A 27,993-nucleotide genomic window follows, 5' to 3' on the forward strand; every position below is an offset into this window, starting at 1 on the left:
TGAAGCACATATATTTGGTTTTGAGATCACCAATTTGTTGTGCTCAGCCAGTAACTATTAGGGAAGCATTACTAAGGAATCTGTAAACACAAGGACCTTCAAATATATTGTCAAGAGGGATGAAGGCTATCAACTAATTTGGTGTGGGATCCCACATCAGTGGAATTGTGTTATGAATTTGCCCATGTGAGACAGGCCAAGAGTGCTGAGATTTTGGTGCAGCATCCAACCCACCACTGCAACACTGCTCCATCCTCATCCCTTCCTTGCCCATCATCAATGTCAGACTGGTTTACATAACCATATGAAAGGGCCAGCCATGCCACTAATATAAATATAGGGAGAGCCACAGTATTTTGGCACTTTACTGGAAGATAATGATCATGACACTTAACAAAATGTTGCAGAATCTGAACACTGCCCCCTTGCTGGAAACCCAAAAGCTTTTCGTCTCACTTCTAGAATGTTCAGAAAATCCGTAAGGAAATTTGTGCTATATTGAATTCCCTAGTGTTTTATTTCTGCAGTAAATGATGTTTCTGCTTACCTGAGTTGTTAGATTAACCAGAAAAGTGTGCAGTGTAACTGAACATAATTTAGCTTCAGCAAGGAATGTTCGTGATGACTGTTGTCATGTCCATTACATACATATACAATATTAATAGAAGAAACAATATACATATTCAGCAGTACTGTTGATGCTACAGTATAGGAATAGAAACAGTGGATTAAACAGCACAGTTGTTACAAGAGTTTCAAAGGAAATGAATCATATCTGCTGGAGTGTGGACTGAGTTCATGAGTCTGTTGTCTACATTGATCAACTGTAATAGTTTCACAGCTTTCTGTGGGTCCTCTGTATCTGGTGACATGATTTAAACATGACAACAGTAGATATTTGCATGTTACACAACAATTAGTAATTGTCTTTGTCTCAGCAGTTTATATCAATGCATAACTCTGCTAAGCAAAGTGTGCTTGTGGCTGGGATCTTAAGGGCTATAATGTTAAAAAACAGCTTACTGTAAGAACCAGTTGTGCTAACATTGGCACCACACCATGATCTGTAATAATAGCCAGATTCTCCTTATCCAGTGCTATTTTGGAAAGAGCAGCACATACACAGGCGAGGACATTAATATCGCTTGAACGAAGTAGGCTCACAATCAACTCCAGACCACCAACAAAACTTCTCACCATTTCTCCAGAATTCTAGGTAAAAAAAGAAAAAAAAGTTGAAGATCATTTAGTAACTGTATATTATGTTAAGTACATTATAAATGTAACAAGAATTCATAGTAATAGCTTTCATTATTTATCATATGAAACAACTTCTAAAAATTTTAATAACTGAATAACTGTATATTATGTTAAGTACATTATAAATGTAACAAGAATTCATAGTAATAGCTTTCATTATTCATCATATGAAACAAATTCTAAAAATTTTAATAACTGAATTATCGGAAACAAGTTATTTATGATTTATTCTCATTTGCTGAATAGACTTAAACATTTTAAGCTCCAAAGTAAGGCAAACAACAGTTGATGTACATGTGTTCAAAGCAATATGAGCATATGTAATTTGAATTTGTGGTATAATTCTTGTATTTTTCATGAAATAAATGCTGTGTTGATTATATGCGGTAAATTAAAAACTTGTGTTAGCTTGTCATACAATGTATCACTTGAGCCTCTCCATGTGTGAATCACAGATTGACTCAAAGCTAAGGCGTGCCATTAGTTCCCCTAGATTCCTTCCGGATTCTGCAGAGGCTCACCTACAATGCTGTGGACATGTTTAGTGTTACTGACCATATTTCATTGTGTCCCTTGACGTGCTCTTTCGCTCTGCATTATCGTTAAATAAAATGTACTTGCAACTATAATGAGGTGTGCCATGTTATATTGACTCTTCTTGTTTCAAGAGAAGGTTAAGTGGTTAAGGGCTCAGAATACTTTTACTGCACTTTATACATTGTGGATGTCCTCTTCTGACAATCACAGCTTTTAATGCGCTGCCTTCATTATCACATTTCATTTTTGTGGACCATCATTCTTCTCCTAATTCATAAGAGAGAAAAAGCCTGCTCATCACACTGAAAAATGAATTATCAAATTTGAAGTAAGGGGCTGTGGAGTCGTACGCCGCACACTGTTAATCGTAGTTAGTAGAGAAGATGGAACATTGAGTTTGGACCAAAAGGCATACACAAAAGAAATTTTAAATTAAACCTGAATGGAAAACATCATTCATAGTAAATGCACAAGTACAAAATGATGCAGACAAGATAAGCAAATAAGATGCATTGAAATACAGAACCATGACTGAAAGTCTCTTGTACTTAGCAATGGGAATATTGTTTGTAGTTGTGATCTTCAATCCAAAGAATTGTTTAATGCAGGTCTCCAATCTACTTTATCATTGGTAAGTATCTTGGTCTCTGCATGGTTAAGGCAACACCTGTCTACTCGAATCTGTTTACTGCTGTCAATGTCTCTTTTCCATTTCAATTTTCCCACTTCTTCCCATTATCAAAGCAATTTTTCCATGGTACCTCAGGATGCCTGCTTTTACTCAAATTGTGTGATATTATTTTTTTCTCCCTAATTAAATTCAGTATTTCTTCATTAGTTATCTGATCTGTCAACCTAATCCTCAGAAAACTTCTGTAGCACCACATTTTGAGGTCACTTCCACATAAGGCTGCACTCCAAAAATACTATCAGGAAATAATTCCTAACTACTAATGTACATTCAATCATGATGTGCGCAATTTCAGAGATCGTGCGTCCATACAATTCACAGACCTGCTTATAAAGACTACTTGGGTTGGCACCCTGGTGCACTCTGGCGAGCCACCAAAGAAACAGTATTAGTTAAGTGATCACAAATGAGTGCTCAGCCTATTCTGTAACCTGTATTACAGTTGTCCAGTCAATTGTTTAGTACTGTGCACAACCTGTACTTCACTTATCTTACGAGTTGCTCTGTAGAGTACTATGTTCCATAAATCGTGTTTCTTCTTGTTACAGCAAACTTAGTGACAAGTGACGGTTACATTTTTTTCTGCATGTTAGTGTCAGTGGTAAGTCATTTGATAACCATCTTGGTGGAAGAAATATTTCATGAAACAACAGCAGGCTCTTACTACCACTTTCACGGAAATGGTATCTGTGTGTTCGTGGTTACTCTCCAGTCAGTGCATCCATTACCCTTTCTGGCATATGATGTATCAGCTGAAGACTGGGACTCCTATGGAACGTGACTATGCCAACATTTACAGGTTTTTTGCATGGCTGTTGAAAAGCTGTGTAGTGCTGTCTTTCTTTCCTGGCTTTTGCCGTGCAGAACTTGTGACTTTGCAAGAACTGCTCAGCTTATCATTTGATGAAATGTGTAAGCTTCTCTCAACCTATTACTGTGTCAGAACTGCAACACATGTAGAATTTTACCATTGTCAGAAACGCCCAAACCAGTCTTACACGGGTTGAGCCAGTGATGTAAATTTGTTGCTGGTACCTATCATGAAGCCTACACTCAACACAGGGTGCATGATATTATTATCTGTCTAGCCCTGGATAGGAAAGTCTGCAAAAAAGCATATCAATGTGATAATCTGACACTTACAGAAGAGCTCAATATAGCACAGTCCTTTGAAGTGTCAATGGCCGCAGGCGACTAGGTTACTGTGTGTGTGTGGGGGGGGGGGGGGGGGGAGATATTGGAAGTTGGTCAGTCAACCCCTGTTAGGCATGCTGCAAGTGTTTAGGATGAAGGGGAATGCGTTGGTTATGGCCACAGCAGCAACAGGCTGGTTCACATCAGCAGCTGCATGCTCCCTTCCATCTTTCCTGTACTGCTTCATCCAACATGAGTGTGCTGCATGCCCTAAATGTTGGACTGTTTGCAACAACTGTCAAAAGAAAGGCCACATTACATCAGTGTGTAACTCCTCTTCAAATGTGCTGGACACAGTAGTACTGATAGACATAAATTGCATATCTTTAGTGACTGTTTCCCCAGACACTTTGTTTATTGACTTGTGTATGTTTAATAAACCACTAAAAATGCATGTGGACACAGAAACTGCTGTTACCCTAGTAAATGCCCAAACTTACACGGACTTGGGTTCCGCTCCTCTCGCACAGATTTAATGGAAATTGCTCAGCTACAATTAACTGCAGATTCCAATCCTAGGTTATTTCTCTGTTCCTGTCTCTTACAAATCTGTTGTTCACTCTCTCACCACCTTCCTTGTTGTGGATCATTCCCATACTGTTTTTTGGCACAGCATGTATGTCATGTTGCATGACTTTGACAAGGCCAAATCAGACAGTTTGATGTCACTTGATGTCATTCAGCCTATTTCTTCCAGTGAATGGTCTACATTATTCATCATCTTTAAGCAGGGGCACCAACTTATAAAAAAATATTGGGGGAGCCCATACTGGAGGTCTTTCCCTGGGAAATTTTCTAAATTTAGGATGAAAAATAGTGAGTTTTAAAGATTTTTTAAGCATTTTAGAGTCATATGATCTACATCAGAATCCTAAAAACTGGACTCTCAATAACTCAACACTCTGGGAAACTTGACAAGCTTGACACATTTTTTGGCTTTGAAAAAAAGAAACAAAACATGAACATGCATGGTATTTTTGTAAAAAGCTTATTTAATTTACAATAATAATCATGTTATAGACTATTACAGAGCAGTGAATATATAGCTCTGAAAAGGCTGAAATTATATTTGAACAAATTGTAAACAATCATTAAAAGAATAAAACATAAAATATTGCTGTCACACTGTAATAACACTTTAATTAATAAGCTTACTTTGATTAATGCTCAGGGTTCATTAAATAAAAACAATATCTCAAAGTCAATGCTTTAATACAGCTAAAAAAGTTAATACAGTGTGCCTAATACTTTCAGTCAAAAAGAGTGTAAATAGCGGGTTTTAATTGGGTCTTGCACCCTCAAGATATTTAAGTATTTAAAATTAACCAAAACAGTACTATAGTAATATAGTAATACAGTACTAAACTAGTACTAATATTTTGAAACTGAAAATTTAACATTATGTATATATTTAATTCTCTATTTTATAATTTTTTTTAACATTGCTCTAAATGCCATTATTAGGGCTAGAGTGTCTTTAAAAAGGTGCAAATGTCAACCATCTGACTGGATTACTGAATCATCCAAAACATCTTGGTTGGCATGAAGAACAGCCAAGTTGTTCAATCCCTTCTGTCCCATTGTTGATTGGAGATATGACTTCAGATGTCTAAGGGCGCTAAATGACCATTCTGCTGTTACTACCGTGATTGGAACTAATGCACTTCACTACTTCACATAAAATTTCCCCAACTGCAGGCTCTTGTCTAATGTACTTTCTCACATCATGCATGTTTTTTAAGACCAGTTGTTTTTTATTAGTAATATCGGCTAACATATTCAAATGTAAGTGCAGTCTCTCAGTGTCTAGGTCATTTTTGAAAAACAGTTGATTTTTCCAAATTTGTTTCACCTCTCTTTACTAAAAGCAAGCACTCTTGTTCAACTGCAATGAACTGTGTGAGTCCAGTTGAAGCAAACTGCTCAGTAATGAATATTGCATCATTTCACAAACTTCAGTGTAAATACCTTTTTAGTATTCCTTTGGGGTTTTGAAAGTTTGCAGTGAGCTGACTTCTTTGTTTTCATACTTCTTTGGTATACTTTGATTCCAAGGAAGTGAAGGATCATCAACTTGTGAAGGTTTTTCTTTTAGACAAAATTCCCAAAAGTGTTCAAAACTATTATGCCTTCCATCGAATATACAAATCAAGCCCTCATATATTTTTTTCCAGATCAGCAACACTTAGATGAGGGCATTGAATTTTTTCATTGGCATCCCCTACTGGGTTCACTGCATGGCAATAAAGACATAAAAAGAAATAAGTCTTGAATTTTAACATTGACTCAAGGTAGCCTGCACATTTGTAACCTGTCTCTGTTTTGCCCTCTGCAGAAAATATTTAAAAATCTCTATAAGTTCTTCAAAGTTTTTCAATATTCTCAAGATACTAGAAGCTTGTATAGTTCATCTAGTTGGGCAAAGGGGTCATAGACCAGCTTGGTCATTGGTGCTCTCACAGTGTATACTTCTGAAAATTCCCTTCCTTTTGTTGGATTCCCTTACGGTGTTTATTAAGTCCTTGGCTAAAGCCATAATGTACCTCATAGACATAAGATTGTGAAGACTGCCTACAACTGCCAAGTCTAAACTGTGAGCAGTGCAGTGCACATAATGTGCTTTTGGTTGTATATCCAAAACTAATGTTTTTAGTCCTTTGAACTTACCTCTCATATTCAAGGCACCTCTTAGGTTATACACTGACAAATGAAGACGAGCAAAAACATCTTTTAAAATACTAAACAGAGTTTGGGATTCCGTGTAGGGTGTCTCACATAAGCCAATAAAGTCTTTGTTGATGATTAAGGATTCATTGACAGTATGAATACAAAATGACACTAGTTTGTGAGTTGAAGAATCACTTGTTTTGTCAACCATAATAGATTGAAGCCAATACCTTTCTCAATACAGACTTTCCCAGTAAATCAATGATCTCATTTTGAATATTGTGGGGTGTCCTCTTATACCCAATCTTTAAACTCAGGTATGTCATTCTTTCGGAGTTCCAACACTCAGAAAAAAAATTGAGTTTACATCTTTGTGCCCTGTAATTGCTAGTCCTTGTTGGCATAGAAATTGCATGGTAGTAAAAATTGTCCCAAGAGCTATACAGCCTTTCTTCATATCACTATCTAACTGTTCATTCAATTGGGAGGCCACACTTCGGTTAGTGATAGACTTTAGTTTCAGAACACCTTCTTTATGCGTAAATGTATTTTCATGAAGGCAGAATTTTTCCAGAGCTATTTTCCAATTAGAAAACCCTACAGAAGTAAATGCATCTTCTTCTTCTCTCTCTCTCTCTTTTTTTTTTTTTTTTAAGAAAATTGTAATAGATCTTTAGCATTGCCTCTTTGCAGGTTTTGCAAAAAACTTTTTCGTAAATGCTCCATATTCTAGCCATGTATATTTGATCAACCAAGACTTCTGAAATGGTCTTCCCTTACCAAATTGTCCCGGTTTTGGTTATGAATGGTTCTCACCTGAAGACAATGAAGCAATTGACGACACAATAATTTTGGGTGTTGACTTGCAGTATCATTAACTTCCAAGTGAGCTTTTTTGGTAACAAATTTATCCACTGCAAAATTAATTCACAATAAACTAAGAAACTAAAGTAAATGAATAAAATATAGTCATATAAAATAGTCCACTAGACACTAAAGTTGGAGCACTAAACACGTCTGCAGCTTGCACTGAATGGAACTATTGACACTGAATGACTGCGACAGCAATGTGGACTTTATATAGCCATAGTGTCATAATGTCTCAAAGTGTCAAGGTGATGTGAGGTGGAGGGTTCCAGGTGCTTCTGCTCCAGTCCTTTTGATGTCACCGCGGCTGCAGCACCGGCTCACCTGCACCAGACTTTACCCGAAGGTTCACGCACTGGGACAAATTGTAAGTGTGCCCACAGCACTGTAACTCTGTCATGGTTCACACCACTCGTTTTCAGTTAACCTGCTTACTACCATAAGAATTATTTGTTTTAACCCATTAATGAATGTATTTTAAAAGGTAACTATCATCAAATAAGGAAAATAAAAAATTCCAACATAAATTTGTGATTTTACAAACCATAATATCACTAATAATTTTCTTAACTTATTCAGGGGTGGAGGACCCCCCCCCCTCCCCAAACGAATTTTTGAGGGGGCTTGGGCCCCTCAGGCCCCATGGAGTTGGCGCCTGTGTCTTTAAGAAGCCGATGGGTAAGCATTACCTCTATGGTGACTTCATTGTCACAATTAATGCACAGTCCATGATAGATACATATGCTTTGCCCTGCCCTGACGAGTTGCATGCAAAATTATCCGGTGGCCACTACTTTTCCAAGACTGATTTGTTGGAAGCATACCTCCAGATTCCTTTGGATAAGGCCACTGTGCACCTTTTCATCGTCAATACACATTTTGGTCTATGCCAAAATCAACGATTGCCTTTTGGTGTTGCTAACATGCCCACAATTTTTGAGCATTTTTTTAGAACAGCTGACAGCCTCTGTGTCTGAGTGCATCAATTACCTTGACAGTATCATTGTTTTGGGTTCTTCCACCGAAGACCACCTTAGAAATCTCTGATTGCTGTTTTCTCTTTTGCAGTCTACTGATCTCAAGTGCAATATTACCAAATCTCAATTTTTTCAGTCATCAACTGAGTACCTAGGTTTTGAAGTTTCTTGCATAGGGGTCAAATTGTTGCATCACCATGTTGATGCAGTTGTTGCTTTGCTGTGGCTGACATCCGTTAAGGAACTGCAGAAGTAAAGATGTAAGATTTTTCCAAAAGCATCCACTCTTGCTCAGCCCCTGCAAGCAATTTTGCATAAAAATATGCCTTTTTTCTGTCACCAGCTTGTGACTGAGCATTCACTTTGCTTAAGTCAATATGGCCACTTTTCAGCTGGGTCAGCATCTCATGTTTGCTACAGATGGCTCTCAGCATGGTCTTGGTACAGTGTTGGTGCACAAATATGCAGACAGGTCCAAATGACTCATTGCTTGCACTTCTAAGACTTTAACTCACATGCAGTTTTCAGCAGTATTCTCAGACTGAAAAGAAGACTTTAGTGATGGTGTTCACCATCAAGAAGTTTCATGTATTCTTGTATGGTTCTAAGTTCCATTTAGTCCTTGATTGCAGCAGTGGGCTCTCTTCCTCTCCTGTTATCATTATCAGATCCATTCCCAGCCAAAGGCACAACACACTAACGCTAATGTCTTATCTCATCTTCTGATCATGTCGGACCCACTGTTTGATCAGAATGAGTTGCTTTGTTCCTATTTAGATATTGAGAACCAGAATGTGGTCAATGGTTCTCCCATCATTAGCGCCATGGTAGCATCGGCCATCACCATGGATCCTGTACTTAGTTGAGTCCTCTCTTTTGTGCACCACGTTGGTGGGAAAAACCCCCAAGTCATGCTTCAGATCCCTTGTGTAATTACTTCTCTCTCCAAAATCACCTTTGTGTGTTTGACAGGGTTCTTTTGTTAGGTATGGAGAATGCTGTTCACCAGTTTGTGATTCCTGCTTCCTTGCATCCTAATGTACTGTTGCTAATGCATGTTGCACCAAAGCTTTGGTCCGCTGGCATGTGTATTGGCTGGGCAGAGAGGGGGATGTTATATGGCTATTGCCACTTACGCTCACTGTGGTCAGCAATACTTGGTCCCACAGGTTTCTTTTCCCCCTGGCCAATGCCACAGCACCTATGGAAGCATCAGCATGTCAATTTCACTAGGACTTTCTAAATCAGTACTGGCTCATTGTAGTGGATGCCAATTCCAAGTCTCCCTATGTAACACATCGTCTGTCCACGTCTGTGGCTGCCACTATTTCAGCCCCATCTAAGATTCTTGCAATTGAACGACTTGGGTATACTGTCATTACTGATAACAGAGCTCCCAGTTCTCACGAATCTGCATTTTTTTGTCAGGCTAGTGGTGTTCACCATCTCACAGCACATCCATTTCATCCTCAATCTAATGACTAGGCTGAATGCATGGTTCAGGCATTTCAAACTCAGATGGGGAGTATGTATCCAGCAGGTCCCCTGAAGCTGCTTTAGACCATTTTTTATTATTTTGTACCATTTCCGGTGGGAAACAAGAGCCCAGTGGAGCTGCTACATGGACACCAACCATGGCCCCTTTTTCACCTGCTGTATCTGATGCTGCATCTGCCAGTGTCATTGGCTTCATGATGGTTCCAGCTGGGTACACCTGCCTGGACTTGTGGTTTCAGCTGTGGGCTTAACTGGGTTCCTGTTGCCATCAGGCACTGCTAGGGCTGGTGCCTGTGCGTTTCCGTGCTCCTGAATGGTGGGCATCCTGTCACTTTGACCAGCTACAGCTGCACGTGGCAGGATTTGTTCTGGATGGCCTAGCGACTGCCTGACTGGGGTTCCTGCCCCCCTGCCCCCCACCCCTAATCCTTGACTGCCATTGCTGGCGCAGCCCCCACTGCACGTGATGTCGCAGTCACCACCACCTCTGTTGCTGGGTCCTGTGCGGCCATTGTCCCCAATGCCTTCACTGATGCCAACCACCAACCATGACAGGAAATTTGCTATGGAAATTTGCAATAAACTGTACTCTCATCACTTCTGCCCCTACTCACCAGTGACTGCCCGGCACATGCTGCAGTAGCCACTGATGTCAAGCGATGAAATGGATGTCAGTGCTATCATTGGTGTTTTCTGTGACTCGTAATCTCACTGCCTTGTGAGATCAGGGTTTTTTTTTTTTTTTTTTTTTTTTTTTTTTTTTTTTTTTTTTTTTTTTTTTTTTGACGATACCAGCGCTTCTTTGGTACCAGCAGATGTTTGGTAACTGTGCTTTCCGGTAGCAGTATTTTTTTCTGTACCATGCATTTTTTCTTTACTGTGCACTTTTTCTGTACCACACATTTTTTCTGTACCATGTATTTTTCTGTGCCTAGTGTTTTTATGTATGTATGCAGTTTATCCACCACCTAAAAGGGAGGAGTGATGTACTTTCACTCATGACATATGATTTTAGAGATTGCGCATCCTTACAGTCCAAAGGCCCGCTTATAGAGGCCACCTTATGAGCCGCCAAAGAAACAGTATTATTTAAGTGACTGAAAATAAGTGCTTGTCCTATTCTGTAACCTGTATTACTTTTGTCCAGTCAATGTATTCAGTGCCACACACAACTTTTACTTTACTGAATCTTATATCTTGCTCTGTAAAGAACTATGTTCCATAAATCATGTTTTTTCTTGCTGTAGCACTAACTCCTAGATGTATACTAAATGTTAACATATTTTTGTTTTTCAGAAAAAACTTTTCTTTTGATTGGCAACCTGCATTTTATGCCATTTTTACTCTTGTAAATGTTAATTATTTTGGTGCACAAACAGCAAGACTTGTTTACTTTTAGTGTTGAATCAGCGTCACCTGATTTAATTCAACAACACACTATTAACTTTCATTTACTTTCACTGATGTTCACCTTATAACCTCCTTTCAAGACACTGTTTCTTTCGTCCAAGTAATGTACCTCTAACAGAATTACATCATAGGCAAATCTTAAAGTTTTTATTTCTCGTTCTGAAGCTTTAATTCCTTTCCTAAATTTCTCCTTGATTTCCTTTAGTGCCTGCTGTACACACAATTGAGTAACATAGGGGCTAAGCTACAACACTGTCTCACTGCCTTCTCAACTACTGCCTTTCTCTCATGCCTTAAGTCTTATGAAGGTAATTTGATCCCAATTTTAGCTTATTCAGTGGCATATTCCAGCCAATTCAGTAGCAATCTATATCTACATTTACATCTATACTCTGCAAACCACCGTGAGGTGTATGGCAGAGGGTATGTCCACTTTACTAGTTGTTAGTGTTTCTTCCTGTTCCATTCATGTATGGAAAACAGCAAAAATGATTGTTTGAATACCTCTGTGCATGTAATAATTATTCTACTCTTATCCTCAAAATCCCAATGTCAGCGATACATAGGAAGTTGTAGTATATTCCTACAGTAATCATTTAAGGTCGGTTCCTGAAACTTTTTAGTAGACTTTCTTGTGATTGTTTACCTCTATCTTCAAGATTCTACCAGTTCAATTCCATTAATATCTCTGTGATACTCTCCCATGGATTAAACAAACCTGTGACCATTTGTGCTGCTTTTCTCTGTATATGTTCAATATCCCCTGTTAGTCATATCTGGTTGGTTCCCACATACTTGAGCAATATCCAAGAAAGAACCACTGGTGATGAGTGAAATATATGCTAAATTATTTGCAAGGTCCTACAAATACTGTACTCAGCTGCTGCAAGACTGGTAAGCAAGCTGAAATGTATATCAATGCAAATTGGAAAGCTGACAAAAAATTGTAAGACATTAGTAGATAGTTTACAATTTTTGGGAGTGCAGCCATAAGCTGAAGCATGAGAAAACAGCAAAATGTTGCAGAGTTTGTTGCATCAAGTAGCACTTAGCAAATCTTAAGTGGATGGACAACCCTCTCAATGAAATTGGTGAAGAGTTGATTCTGCTACATACTATGAAGCTCTTTATTAATAAATGGTGTGTTAAGAAATCTGCTGTAATCACAAGGCTTAGTAAGGTACCAGATATGTGGATGTAAAAATGTTCTTTGTGCAACATGAGGTGAAAGCCAACAACTGAAGCTATATCACAAGTGAGAAAAATTATTATCTGATGAAGGTAATCAATGATCTTATGACGAAAATCGGTTGGAAGTTAGTGAGTGTCAAGGACTGGGAGGAGGCTTTGATATTGACCATATCTTATTGTGTTCTTTGAGACACACTTTAATAAAGTAATGCATTGTAAAATTACTAATCATTAGCTATACATTGTCTCTAAACATGTTCTTACAACTGTGGTATGCTGTATGATTTTATAAGACTTCTGCTTGTTTTAAGAGAAAAATAATTGGCCTAACACCTCTAGGAAAGTGAACATGATTGCCAGTTTGCCTTAATACTGTCTTGTGGGGTTGGGTGGAATTCTTTTATGTCTGGTCAAAAATACAGTGCTTTGATTACATCTGAACTGTTAATACTCTGCGCCAACAAACGTTTTGGTCTTATACAGGCTCAGAAATTTATTTGTCTTTGTTATTGTCCTTACGGACTCAATCTCTTTCAATGAAATATTCCCTTCATGAAGAGATGCATGCAACGTAAGTTGTGAATAGGTGAGAGAATGATTACGTACAACCAACTGATTATGGAAGCATACATTAGGAAACACACCCTCCCATTCAATCCTGACTGCTTGTGTCTTATCTCACAGATTGGAATTTCTTAAAAGTTAGAATTAGTATTAATATTATATGTACCTTAGCATTGTGGATGCATGGACATAATGCCCAAGCAGCATTTGCTTGCACTCGAGGTGATGGATTCTTCAGCAAAGACCAGATGAGCCTCACGCCATCAAGTTCTTCAATGATTGCCATTGATTCCTTCTCATTAGCACACTCACCAAGCACAAGGGCAACGTTTTCCAGTAGTGACTGGTTAGTACTGTTCAGTAACTGCACTAGCAGGGGAATACCTTTGGCATTTCTCAGAACTTCTCGATTATGAGGAAATTTTGCACACTGGGCAAGCCCTCCAACAACATTTGTTAGCACCTGTTTTGACAAATATTTGGAGTGAGTAACAAGAAAAAATGTAAAAGAGAGGCTTCAATTAACTTTTGTTTATAGTTTGGAAACTTAATGAGTGGGCTCTTTAAGGTACCTGAATAAGATGCTATTAATGATGCTAATTGTTTATAATATAAACTTGGCACATTACACAGTAAATCCAAAGCATTCAGAGGAGCCAGATTCATACATACAAACACAAAAAATGAGGTGAGATACGAATATATCGATACATCGGGCGAACAGGTGGCACTACCCAGCGAAATGGAAAAAGCCGAAGAGTCACAGGAAATGTTTGTCAGCTTATTACTTGAGGATGTCTGTCTGCTGACATAACTCTTTCTGAAAGTGTCTTATAGTCAGGAGATCCTCAGATTAGCTAACTGCCAGTATGTGCTAGTTCATTTAGCATTACCCAGGGTACACATGTAGTGTTATACTACGGACGCGAATTAACCAGACCATCAGCCACATTGTTGAAGAGTGTTCCAGAAGAGCCTAAAATGGGAGTCCTGATGACTTCCGGCTTGCAACTCCAGAGTTGATAGATTATATTAATAGACTTGATGTTTGTTTGTAAGCCTTAAACTTTGTTATATTAGTGATGTTTGTTTGCAATTATTAACGTTTGTTAAATTAGTGATTTGTCTGCTTCTTTCTTATGTGTGTATATTGCCATACGATAAATAAATAATAATTTGAGGATATAACGTCAAGTGACAAAAAAATAATCAAAGGGTTCAAACCTAAATTAATGAGCTAGGCAATATTACAGGCTTCCCAGTAGAGAATATCCAAAGGTGTGTATCTGAGTAGTTGAACATGAAATTAGTTTTTCATGTAAGAGAACTGACTTGCCAGTGAACCTAGAGTAAATAATACAAGTTATGTAACTTCAGCTCCCTTCAGTAAGGAAAGTAGTCATTGTCATGACAGTAGTGGAGATAATACATCAGAGGTCTACTGGTCATTGAACAACAATCCCAGTTGGGATAAGACTCATATACTAGAGATGGAATTTTGTGGAGGAACCAAAGTTAGGAATGAAAGATAGTGGGCATCAATTTCCTCCTGGGATGATAAAAGTGTAAGATTTGAATCAAACAATGAAAAATCCAGGACGGAATGTAACAGTATTCTGAAAAGGAAAGTTGCTGCTCACCATATAGCAGAGATGCTGAGTTGCAGATAGGCAGAACAAAATAACAGTCTTTTTGTTGTGTCAATCTGTGACTCAGCATCTTTGCTATATTTGAAATAAAGTATAAGGCTTATTATGTCATTTGGAGGAAGATGCTTCACAGTAGATGATTTTAAATTTGAATACATTTAATGCAGTTAAAGATTTCTCCAAAGCATTTAAGGCCAAGTACTGGTCTGACAATACACAAAGAAAACTGAGATTAGAATTATTTGGTCCACAGAGATATATTGAAAACTGAGGCATTTGTAGGAATTTTGTTGAGTACCATTTGGACCAAACTTTGTAGCTGAATAAGCTTGTGAGGGAGTTACAGCTAAATGAACTGTTAATAACATGTTTATCAGATAAGGCATGAGTATGTTTAGTAGGTGAAAGGTGGACTCAGGACCAAATCCTATTAGAACTACTATACCAATTTGATTATTTAAATAAGGCTAAAAATAAACCCAAAACTAGGATATCTAACTATAAGTAAATGGGACTAGAAACAAGGTTATCAAAGGAAGAAGGAAGAGACAAAGGAAGAACTAATTAATTACAGTGGGTATCAAACTCCAAATTAGTCAAGATGCAGAAATATAAGGGGATGAAATGATCCACAATATCATAATTAAAATAGTAATGACAGTAATAATAATAATAATAATAATAATAATAATAATAATCACAGTAACAATAATGTAATGGTAATCATCCTAATGGCAATATAAGTAACAGGAACCATAATAATCAGACTTGTGGCAACAAAGGGAGTTACAAGCCAGTAAGCAATGGGATGATAATCTCAGAGGTCACAGGGGATGTTCAAGCCATTGTTATGACTAGTATATTGCAAACTTAAAACTGTTTTAAAAATGCTTTTCTCAAATACCAAGAATATCAAGCTTTAAATGAGGAATTAGTTATGTACAAAGAAGAATGGGAGATGAATATCTGGTGATTATTAATGCAAGGGTGTTTTGAGAATCAGATGGTAGAGTTTCTTTTGGAGATTTCTGGCCAAAACAGCTTATTGTTGAAAGAAAAGTGGGAATGGAATAGAAGTAAATGGGAGATGTCATTCTTTCCCAGTGAGCAATCTGCAGGTGGTAGGTTTAACTGACACAAAAGGTAGAAGGACTGTTACTGGTGTTTAGAATTTCTGGAATAATGATACAACAGTAAATGATGGTTGTAACTGACATTATGTTACCTGTATTGTTAGGTATGGATTGCATGGTCAGCCACAGTGTATTATTAGACTTACCATGAGGGTCATACTCATACATGTTCACGACCAGCAGGTCTGCGTTAGGTTGAACAAGGGACAATTACAAACTGATTCCATTGAGAAAACGAATAGTTACAAGATAAAGATGGAAAGAAATATAGAATCAATGGGTGAAGAAGATGCACTAGGAGTAATTAGAATTGATAGAAGTAACATATCGGAATATCAGGTCAAAGAGAAATGTGAGTCTGCTGCATGAACTGAAGTGGAAAGAAATTAGCTGGTAAAGGTACTGAGAAAAAATGAGAAAGCTTTCAGTGATAAACTAGGGTAACTAAAGGATATGAATGCAAATCTGAGATAATGTCACAGATACCATTTTTCAAGATACCATATCCATTGGTTTGATCTTACATGAAGTAGCAAGGAAAGAGATACATCATATGGTCAGATGGTAAATTATAGAGCTGTCTGATAGTCTATATTATAAACCTACAGTAGTCATGAGGAAATATAATGGTGATATTAGATTGGTTCTTGATGCTAGACTGTTGAATAAGGTAAATGAAATTGAGAGAGATCAACCTATAAAAGAAAAGCTGGTTAGGTTCTGCAACACTAAGTATTTAAGTATTGTAGATCTAATAGAAGGTAACTGGTAAGTTCCCTTGGCTGTGGAGTCTAGGAAGTATATGGATTTCTTATTTGATGGAAGGTGTTATCAGTATAAAGTTTCACCATTTGGACTTAATGTATCATTGGCTGCATTTATTTGTGCACTTGGTTTGGTATTAGGGGGTAAGTTCTTAGAGAAGGTATTTATTTATGTTGATGATTTTATGATTGTGACAGAGAACTGGGAAGACCATATTATTACTGGAATAATTATTGGAAAGATTAACTGAAAAGGGAATACTTATTGAGTTTTCAAAAGTGCATTTTGGATGTTGTTGAATAAAGCTTCTGGGACATATGGCAATCCAGCAAGCTGTTAAGCCTGATCCCAAATATATAGAGGCAATAAGAAACTGTCCTCCACCCAAGAATAAAAGACAGCTAAAATCGTTTCTAGACTTAATAGCTTTTTACCAAAAATATGTGCCAAGTCATGTCACAAACTGTTGTTTTTGAAAATGAAAGCTCATTGGTCGCGGGGTATGGAGTGCCAAGAAGAGTGAGACACCTTAAAATGTGAGCCTAGTGATTCCATGATTTTGGGACATCTAAATCTTGAAAAGGAATTGTGTATGGCTGTAGATGCTTCTTGATATGAAACTGATTGTCAGGTGTTCCAGGAGTATGAGGAAAAAGGAGAAAAGGATCTAATAATGTTAACTTTCCTGAATAGAATGCTGTAGAATGCTTACATGTTGTGAGAGAAACTATTCTACTACTAAAAAGGAAACCTTGCCTGTAGTTTGGGCAGCTAAAATGTGCAAGTATTTGTTCTGTTGACATAAAGTAATTGTGCATACAGAATATAGAGCACTAAAAATTTTAACATTGAGTAAAGTATTGCATGGTACACTGCTCCAAAGGGCAGTTTTCCTACAAGAGTGTGATCTAGAAATACAATACATAGAAGAGAAAGATAACAAAGTTTCCATGCACTCTCGCATTTACCATTAGTTATGGAAGGAGACCTTAACTGCTCAGAAACAGGGAAAGAATTTACAGTTACATTGTTAATAATTTAGAGTATGGAAGAGAATTAAACAGTTAATGAAAAATATAGGCATGGAATGGCAGCATAATTTTTGGCTTAATAGAGTTTGTGAGAGGTAGAAAATAGCAAATGAAGAAAAAGAAATGGATTTGTTATATAAGGTTTCTGTTTAATAAGCAAGATAAGGATTTATCCATATGGCAAGTATTTATTCCCAAAGTACATATCTGTAAATTAATATGGTGCATTCATAAAATTTCTGGACATTTTGAAATAAAAGGGATCAACAGAAGCTCTCTCCCAGAATGACACCTGTTTCTTCTTAATCTTCAAAAAGAAAAGATTCTTTGAAACTTGGCTTTCAGATTGAACAGCCTCAAAAACTTTTTTAGCTATTGTAGTTGGTATTATAGTAGATTAAGAAAACACATTCATCTACTCTAAAGATTTTGGATTCAGCATGGTAATATAAAATTTCCTTGAGCTCAGCCATGGCCCCCCTCCCCCCCTCTCCCTCCAAACAAAAGTCTGGATTTGACTGTGCTCGCTACTACAATCTTTCTCCAAGGGGTATTAGTCCAACAGTATGGTATCAAAGCCCCTGTTGAGGTTGAACGTTACAGGTGGAAACAAGTGACTAGTTGAAACTACAAGCTGGTTGACAAGACATACAAGGTGAATGCAGTTGGTAGTGCACTGCACATATAAAGAAGACATCCACATTTTTCAGCTCTTGTTTGGCACACAACTTAAGCTTACTGGAAATGTTTGTCTACTGAAAATCATGAAGAGCCCTTTTTAAAGGTGAATAAGTATGAAAGAATGTAGATGAACAAGAGAAAGAACTCAGTGACATGTGGAAACATAGCAGAGAAGGAGAATTAAAGCCCCAGATTGTGAAAATAGAATGCATCTTTTAAGGAAAACATGTACAAGACCCTACATTACTCAGAGTTCTGCTCTTGTGTTTGAGGCCCTTTTCAAATCAGACTGATGGAAGGCAGGGAAGGAATTCAGACGATAATTGTTAGCATTCCAAGAGGAAAGTGTAAGCCATTCAAAAGTTAAATATGCATACACTGAGAACTGTGATGGAATTCATTGGAAGAAAGGCATAAATCATTCCTGTTAATCTCTGTTGTGCAAATCTGGGTAACTGGTATTCAAGGAAACTATACTACAATTCTATTGCTTCCATCAAATGCCTATTGTAGGATATGAAAGTAAGCTAAAAGAATCTAGGACATGGTATGGTGGGCATTGGGGGCATATAGGCAGCCATTTCTTCTTTGCTGCACAAGCAAATGGAGTAGGACAAAGAGTGGATGATATTGATAAAAAGTATCACTCATCAGTGACCATTCAACATATATATGTAGATATGGCTAAAATTTTAACAATCTTCTGTTAATCAGAAAATGTTCTTAGACTTTGTGAATAACCTCCTTCTTGTTTACATATCATTCTGTATAGTGTGTGATATTAAAGAGCAAAAAGTAAACTTTACTTGAACAGTACCTCCTCACTTTCATCCTGTAATAGACTAACCAGGACCTCTACAGTTCTCAGTTCATCAAACCGGCGTACGTTGTCAGGGCTCATGGAACACTTCCAGATGGCCCCAGTCACAGCAGCCAGCAGTGGTTTATCTTGGTGGACATTGTTGTCCCGAGCAAGTTTCACCAAAGGGTCCAAACCACCGTTCTGGCGTACTAGGTCCCTTGTAATCTCATCTTCTGCGCACTGCTCACGAAACCAATGCATTACTGGTATTAAGAGCTGTTCATTTACTTTCATTACCATATTTTTAATAAGACTCAAATATGTCTCACCTTGAATATAGCTGAAGCACAGTGTTTCTTCAGTTCCATACTTTCGTCAGAGAGGTGTCGTACTAAGTCGATTATCATACCCTCTGTTTGGATTGCTAGTTGATAGTTTTTCTGGAAAGAATGAGAGATCTCATTATTGAAAAATGTATGCAATAATGTAGTCTAATACAGAATGATAAATCTGTTTCAAGTTTTAATTTAGATTGTGAATAACTGAATAGTGGCCTCTAAAGGCACCTAAAATATTTTAATTCTGGCACAACATTTCAAATTATTTTATTACTTGTGTAAGAGTATCATAAAAATTCAGACAGATTATGAAGTTGCTAGGATAAATTTGATAAGTTAATTTGTTGAACTTAATGACAACAAGAGTCAACTGCTAATTGCTGCACTAAGCATTGATCCTCTGCTGATCTTTTTACATTTCACTAGCTTTCCTGGTATTGTATTTTTCTTATATCAATGGATATGTAAAATGCTATATCATGAAGCATCAATCTGATATTTAACAAATTTTGTAGACCCTTTCATCATATAACTGGTGATTAAATTTTCATTCCATGTGCAGTTTACCTCCATCAACATCAGTATGAGGTGTGATGCACTGTGTGTAACCTCCATCCAGATTTCAGCTCGTGGCATCTGTCTGTTCGCTAGAGATGTAATACTATGACCTTCTCGTTGTGTAAACCTTTTGTCACACTGTTGTCCTGTGTCCATTTAAACACCATTCATCCTGAGGTCATTGCACTAAACCAACTGTCTGTGTGAATTTCTCTGTGGTCCTCTTATGACAATGGTGCAGTATTTCTTAAATTCCAACACACACTGACTTATATCTACAGGCTGACAGCTGCTATCACCCAATACAGAAGCATGGAGTCTGAGAACACTCGTACACCGAGCCAAAACGCTCTCTGACCCAGACAGCTTGACAACGGAATTAGAACATCTACAAAGAATGTTCACAGACAACGGATACTCCACCAGAGACATCCGCAGAGTGCTCCATCCCACCAGACGACCTGAGGTAACAGGAGAGGAGCAGAAGAAGAGACCAAGAAAGAAGCCCTTCTACCATATGCTGAGCCTATATCTGCCAAGATCAGCAGAATCTTGAAGAAACCCAATATCAAGACTGTGTTTGCCCACCTAAAAAGATAAAGACGCTCCTTGGAACTGTCAAGGGGATTTGGGGTGAAGGAAATCTGGTGTCTACCAACACCATGTGAATGTGGGATGTCTTACATCAGTCAAACTACCAGAACAGTTGAAATAAGATGTAAAGAACGCCTGAGACATACCAGGCTACGACAGGTAACTAAATGTGCAATAGCAGAACATTGCCTGGACCTTGAGCACACCATTGATTATGACAAAACCAGGATCCTGGCTCAGACCCCCCGATTATGGGCTAGTGTCATTAATGAATCGATTTAAATCAAGATGGTGGAGAACTTGATCAACTGGGAAGTAGGATATCAGCTTAGTACTGTGCGAAATCCTGTTTTGGAGCTACTACAGAAACATCGGAAGAAAGTTCCCTCCTCCAGGAATGAGCTACGGATGTCCAAGGGCACAGAACGGCATACGCGATACCAGGCGGCAGCAAGCTCCTTGGAGGATGGCCGTCATAATATGCAGCTCCAACAGCAGCCGGATGCCGCAGGAAGCGCAACTCATAGGCGCATACCGGGTTTAGAAGGCCAAGAAAATGGCTTCGACCGCAAGAGAAACTCGCCGCGGTCGCGGACAGCACAAGGAACTTCAACAGAGCCATGATAGTGCTAGAATCGCTCCTATCGGGCGCGGGCCCAATACGGCACGCCTTTGGATGTCCGCTACCTCAGAACAGAGCCGCAACGGGCGCGGAGTGAAGATGGTGCGCCTAGAGACTGACACCACCACCACCAGAAATAGCCACAGTGGGCGCGGACGGCATAGGGAGCGCCACACACCGCCCAGGCATAAGGCCAGCTCGTCAACTAGTCTCAAGGAACACCTGATGAAGACGCCGAGTTACGACGTCGCTCATTGATAGATCTGTACCTACAGATTGGAAAATTGCGCAGGTCGCACCAGTGTTCAAGAAGGGTAGTAGGAGTAATCCATTTAACTACAGACCTATATCATTGACGTCGGTTTGCAGTAGGGTTTTGGAGCATATACTGTATTCAAACATTATAAATCACCTCGAAGGGAACGATCTATTGAGACGTAATCAGCATGGCTTCAGAAAACATCGCTCTTGTGCAACACAGCTAGCTCTTTATTCGCACGAAGTAATGGCCGCTATCGACAGGGGATCTCAAGTTGATTCCGTATTTCTAGATTTCCGGAAAGCTTTTGACACCGTTCCTCACAAGCGACTTCTAATCAAGCTGCGGAGCTATGGGGTATCGTCTCAGTTGTGCGACTGGATTCGTGATTTCCTATCAGGAAGGTCGCAGTTCGTGCTGTAATTTACCGTCTAGTAAGGTCATCCGAAGACCAGTATCAGTTGCAAAGCGATTTAGAAAAGATTGCTGTATGGTGTGTCAGGTGGCAGTTGACGCTAAATAACGAAAAGTGTGAGTTCCAAAAGAAGTCCATTGGAATTCGATTACTCGATAAATAGTACAATTCTCAAGGCTGTCAATTCAACTAAGTACCTGGGTGTTAAAATTACGAACAACTTCAGTTGGAAGGACCACATAGATAATATTGTCGGGAAGGCGAGCCAAAGGTTGCGTTTCATTGGCAGGACACTTAGAAGATGCAACAAGTCCACTAAAGAGACAGCTTACACTACACTCGTTCGTCCTCTGTTAGAATATTGCTGCGCGGTGTGGGATCCTTACCAGGTGGGATTGACGGAGGACATCGAAAGGGTGCAAAAAAGGGCAGCTCGTTTAGTATTATCACGTAATAGGGGAGAGAGTGTGGCAGATATGATACACGAGTTGGGATGGAAGTCATTACAGCATAGACGTTTTTCGTCGCGGTGAGACCTTTTTACGAAATTTCAGTCACCAACTTTCTCTTCCGATTGCGAAAATATTTTGTTGAGCCCAACCTACATAGGTAGGAATGATCATCAAAATAAAATAAGAGAAATCAGAGCTCGAACAGAAAGGTTTAGGTGTTCGTTTTTCCCGCTCGCTGTTCGGGAGTGGAATAGTAGAGAGATAGTATGATTGTGGTTCGATGAACCCTCTGCCAAGCACTTAAATGTGAATTGCAGAGTAGTCATGTAGATGTAGATGTAGATGTAGATATCATGTTGGGAAGACGCGGACCACCGGCAGTACAGCCGATTCTACGAGATGACAGGTATGGGACTAGCTGCAAACTCGAGTCCATATTGTCAGGTTGGAGAGAAAGTGGATGTTATCAAATAAATAGGCAGTTATGGCGAATGGATACATTGTCAGGGTACAGGATGTCGAGGAAAACATGCAGCATGCCAAATGAGGGAATGCCTTCTAGGAATAGCTTCCGTGGCAGTTGTGTATGGTCTTTCTGCTGTGAGAACTGGGACTGTGTGCAACAGAAAAGGGCGATCTTGAAAATAATTTGATTGGCCGGACGAAGAACACAAGCTGACCAGTTGTGTAGAACCCCCTAGATTTTGCGTCTCAATACAAAACAAAAAAGTTCATGAAATTTGAGGAAATTGTATTGAGAGCTCCAAAACAGCGAAATGCCAGTTTTCGTGAATCTTTTCACTGATTTTCTCCACCAGTTCAGTATCGTCGATGCTCAGTTGGCAACTTCTCTCTTCCTTGTGAACTTTAGTGTAGCCATTGTTAATCCTCTATTGCTTGACTTTTTTTAGGAGACCAGTTTCAGTGAAAAATTGCTGTGTTTTAGAAAAGTAGAAAAGTTCTAGTAGAATGTAAATGCTTTTGGTTTAAAGGAGACCCAATCCCTCCCCTCTCTACACACACACACACACACACACACACACACACACACACACTGTGTGTGCTGGTGGACTGCCAATGCTACTGCTGCATTTTTTCAGGTGGACTGGTTATGGCGAGGTAGTATCGGGTGGGGTGTGTGAGAGAGAGTGGGGTAGGGAGAGGGATTGGGGTGTGTGGCTAGCAGCTAGGAGGGAGGCAGCCAGCCAGCCGGTTTGCTGGCCAGGAATGCGGGAGGAGGGGTGGCAGTTATACAGGCCAAGCATGTGAAGCATGACTCTAGTAGCAAGTGTGGGTAGCACACATTGAAGGTGACATTGGATATGTGAATTGGAAGAGGGAATCAGGATGGAGGGAGGGGAAAGTTTTGGGTAGAGTGTGCAGCGACTGAATTACCTGGGACTGAGGTCAGGATGATTACAGGAGCAGAGGATGCATTGTAAGAGTAACTCCCACCTGTGCAGTTCAGGAACGATTCAATCAGCCCAGGTTGTGAAGCAATCATTCGAATTGAGTTTTTTGTGCACAGCTGCGTGTTGTGTCACTGGATGGTCAACATTGTTCATGGCAACAGTTTGGTGGTAGCCATTCATCCTCATGGACAGCTGATTGGTAGTCACACTGACATTAAATGCTGTGCAGCTGAGTTGCTATATGACATTGCTGTTTTCACAGGCGGCCCAGGTTCTGATGGAGTAAGCCAGCAACAGGACAGGAATAGGAAGTGCTTGGTGGGTTGATAAGGGAAGCCTTGCACCTTGGTCTTCCACAGGGATGTGATCCTGTGGCAAAGGGTCAGGAGTGGGAGTGTCATAGGGATGGATTAGTATGTCGTGTAGGTTGGGTGGGTGATAGAAGACCACTTTAGGAAGGGAGGGAAAGAGCTAGGATAGGATGTCCCTCATCTCAGGGAATGATGATGGAGAATTAAAGCCCTGGTTAAGGATGTGGTTCAGTTGTTCCAGTACAGGGCGATATTGGATGACAAGGAGAGTGCTCTTTTGTAGCTGATTCTTGGGGGAGTTGGGAGGATTGGGGGTGGATGAGGACATGACATGGGAAATCTGTTTGTGGACTGTGTTTGAACAATACTGCATATCTGTGAAAGCCTTCATGAGGCCAACAGAATATTGGACAAGTGAGTTCTCATCACTGCAGATACCTCATCCACAGGTGGATAGGCTATGCGAGACAGACTTTTTGGTGTGGAAGCGATGACAGCTGTCAAAATGCTGGTGCTGTTGATGATGTGTTGGTTTAATGTGGACAGAGGTGTGGATGAAGCCATCAGAGGGGATGAGGTCAACGTCCAGGAAGGTGGAACATTGGGTTGAGGAAGACTAGGTGAATACCAGACTAGTACCCACGTCCCACCTTAGGTACATAAGCAAACGTTCTCACACCTGAACATGAGATCCACTTTAGACGCAGACACATGGCATACGCAGAAAAGGGGGGGGGGGAGGTAGGGAGGAGGCATCAAGAAAGACCTCTGGTCATCTACTGTTATTAACTTTGCCACTACTTACACTGAAACTTCGATGACGTAGATGTTTGTGAAAAGGCAAGGTCGAAACAGATGATGTGATGGCTAACCTCAGAAGATTTTGATACTGTTTTCTCTCACAAACAGTCTGATTCACAAAGAAGGTTTGTGTGTATGATTTAAAAATGTTTCGTGCAAATTGGCTGAACTATGATGGTGTCTGTAGATTACACCTGCCTTCTCAGAACTTTCATGGCATGCAATGCTTGAATCGTTTAAATTATACTAGAACTGGATTTTGATACTGAGTTACCTAACTTTGTTCCCTGGATTTTAATCACAACAGCTCACAGTGTCTCGTAAACAAAATTACCGTAATTCCAGACAAGTAATCAGGCCGTACGAAGCTGTGCCTAAAGGTCTCTGTAAACGATCATACAAATTGTCAGCCTTCGTCTGTTTGCCTAATTATTTGGCTATGTGCGGCTTTGTTTGGCGTGTCTGACAAACATAGACTGTGCTTGATGCGTGTGAGAGAAATTTTGATTGACAGCTGATTTGACAAGATAGGTGTTTGTGTTACTGCTCCACTGCGCTTGTTTAGCGAGGAAGAATTTTTCTCACTGTATCGCGAGTTCCCACTATTGTGGAAACTACGATTATCTTCAGGCGATGCCTGTAGAATGAGTGTCTTCGCTGCATCCCGCCTCCTTTATAGTGTCTCATCATGATGTTGAGGGAGCTGAGCCGACAGTTTTTCCTGTCGCGAAGCTTATCCAGCTTCATAGAGGGAGGACACCCGAGAACTGTAAAAATAGTAGATTCGTCGGGAAAGCTAAAGATCACACACGATCCGCTGAGGATATGGATAAAAACAAAAAAAACACTAGCAGTTACCAAAAGGGTACGGGCGTTGCATCTTCCCCACACAAATATTACGCAGGAAGACGGTGGGAAGAAAATCAATATTCTATCTACAACATACAAATGGGAGTGCAATGAAATAAAAAAAATCGAAGCTCTCTGGTTCTTCCACGCACGACGGACATGTTATAACGTTGCGGTATTTTAATGAACTTCCATTAGATTTCTGATGGGTGTTTATCTCTAAGTTTCAGCCATTCCCAGAACCAGCGACTTCTTTTCTTTTTCTTCTTCGCACGCAATGCTAAAGTCAATGCAAGTTGCTTTGGTAGCTATGCCCATTGGTGTCAAACTACACTCAAAAACAACAAGAGTACGACGCATCACGAAATGTTAGCCAAATAGGACGGAAATCGGTAGATGTGATTTACATGTACAGAAAATCGAATGATGACAGTTTCGTAAAATTTGGATGATTTATTCAAGAGAAAGAGCTCCACAAAACGAGCAAATCAGTAACACATTGGTCCACCTCTGACTATTATGCAAGTATTTATTCGGCTTGGTGTTGACTGATAGCGTTGTTGGATGCCCACCTGTGGGATATTAGGTCAAATTCTGTCCAAATGACGCATTAAATAGTCAAAATCCCGAGCTGGTTCGAGGACCCTGCCCATAATGCTCCAAATATTCTCTTTTGGGGAAAGAGTCGGGTACCTAGCTGGCCAAGGTGGGGTTTGGCATGCACGAAGACAAGCGGTAGAAACTCTCGTCGTGCGCGGGCGGGCAGTATGTTAGCACAGGATGGCTTGGGACGAAGGCCAACAAAACAAGCGGTAGAATATCGCCGACGTGACACTGCACCACAGATGACAACCAATGAAATGAAAATGCATCTCAGACCACCAATTCTGATTGTCAGGCTGTATGGCAGGCGACAATAAGTTTGGTATCTACAACTGTCCGGGGCTTCTCGAGACACGTCTTCGGCTTGGAATGTCGTTGACTGGAGTATAACTGTCTTCAGTGACTAGTCCCACTTCGAACTGAGCCCCAGTGACCAATGAAGACTTGTCTGGAGACACCCCAGACAGCAGTAGGACACCAACCTGGCTGTAGCCCGCTGTACAACCTGACAACCGGGAGTGACGGTCTGGTGTGCCATTTCGTTTCATAGCAGGACCTCTTTGGTTGCCAGCCACCGTGGCCGAGTGGTTCTAGGCGTTTCAATCCGGAACCGCGCTGCTGCTACGGTCGCAGGTTCGAATCCTGCCTTGGGCATGGATGTGTGTGATGTCCTTAGGTTAGTTAGGTTTAAGTAGTTCTAAGGTCTAGGGGACTGATGGCCTCAGATGTTAAGTCGCATCGTGGTTAGAGCCATTTGAACCATTTTGAACCTCTTTGGTTGCCATCTGCGGCACCCTTAAAGCACAGTGGGACGTCAACGGTATTCTACGCCCCTTTTTCTTGCCCTTCATGGCAAGCCATCATGGCTCACAAACGTCGAGTGTTTCTACTGCTTATCTCCGTGCTTGCCAAACTCTACCTAGGCCAGCAAGATCCCCGGATCTCTTCACAATTGTGAAATGTTGGAGCGTTATGGGCAGGTCCCTCCAACGAGATTGGGATTTTGACCTCTCTCGCGCGAATTGGACAGAATTTGGCATAATATCCCTCAAGAGGACGTTCACAACTCTGTAAATCTACGCCAAGTAGAATAACTTCTGCTCGTATAAGGGCGAGAGGTGGACCAGCGCGTTGTCGACTTGCTCAGTTTATGAAGCTCTTTCTCTTGAATGAATCAGCCAATTTTTCTGAAACTGTAATCATTTGTTTGTGTGTACGTGTACATCACGTCTACCGATTTCCGTCCCATTCGGATAGTTCCTTCGTGGTGCATCGATTATTTTTTTTCTTTGAATAGACTTCGTGGCAGGTGCTTCAAAAGTGAGCTTAAATTTGACAGGCTTTGGATGACAAACCTGTTGATAGGAAACAGATAATATTACGAGCTGGTTTAAGCGTTTAGGGGCCTCGTCCCAAACTCACCTCCGAGGCGCACTGCTGGATGGTGCCCATGATGGGCACGACGACGTCCTGGTGGCAGGACTTGAGCAGCTTGGCGAGCAGACGCACGCAGCCCGTCCTGCGCATAGCCTCCTTGTTCTTGACGGACTGCGACAGCGACCACAGCGCCTTGGCGCCGGCGCGCGCCACGTCCACCTGCTGCTGGTCGTCGGCAGACAGCGACTCCAGCGGCGAGCACAGCGCCGCCGGACTCACGTCCAGGAGGTCCACCTGCGGGTACAACACGTACCACAGTCCTGAGCCCTCTCTTCCCTCTGCCCGTTGCTACGTCCGGGCGCGGCTACAAGGGGGGGGGGGGGGGGGCATCGTGGGGATCATGGTCACTCCGACACACACACACACACACACACACACACTGGCCAAAGCATTTACACTGAGGTGACGAAGGTCATGGGATAGCGA

At 40.3% G+C, this 27,993-nt stretch overlaps 1 protein-coding gene across 1 annotated transcript in view; it reads right to left on the reverse strand.

Moving 5' to 3' along the window:
- Positions 1–27,993, reverse strand: part of LOC126272276 (armadillo repeat-containing protein gudu) — a 106,397-nt gene that overhangs the window by 26,718 nt on the left and 51,686 nt on the right. The window contains exons 5-9 of the mRNA XM_049975028.1: positions 27,553–27,801; positions 19,246–19,356; positions 18,932–19,156; positions 13,022–13,318; positions 1,024–1,212 (exon numbers count right to left, since the gene is read on the reverse strand). Coding sequence (XP_049830985.1) covers positions 1,024–1,212; positions 13,022–13,318; positions 18,932–19,156; positions 19,246–19,356; positions 27,553–27,801 — 1,071 coding nt within the window. The remainder of the gene's footprint in view (positions 1–1,023; positions 1,213–13,021; positions 13,319–18,931; positions 19,157–19,245; positions 19,357–27,552; positions 27,802–27,993) is intronic.

This window comes from Schistocerca gregaria, chromosome 5 (assembly GCF_023897955.1).
Source record: "Schistocerca gregaria isolate iqSchGreg1 chromosome 5, iqSchGreg1.2, whole genome shotgun sequence".
Taxonomy (NCBI): Eukaryota; Metazoa; Arthropoda; class Insecta; order Orthoptera; family Acrididae; genus Schistocerca; species Schistocerca gregaria.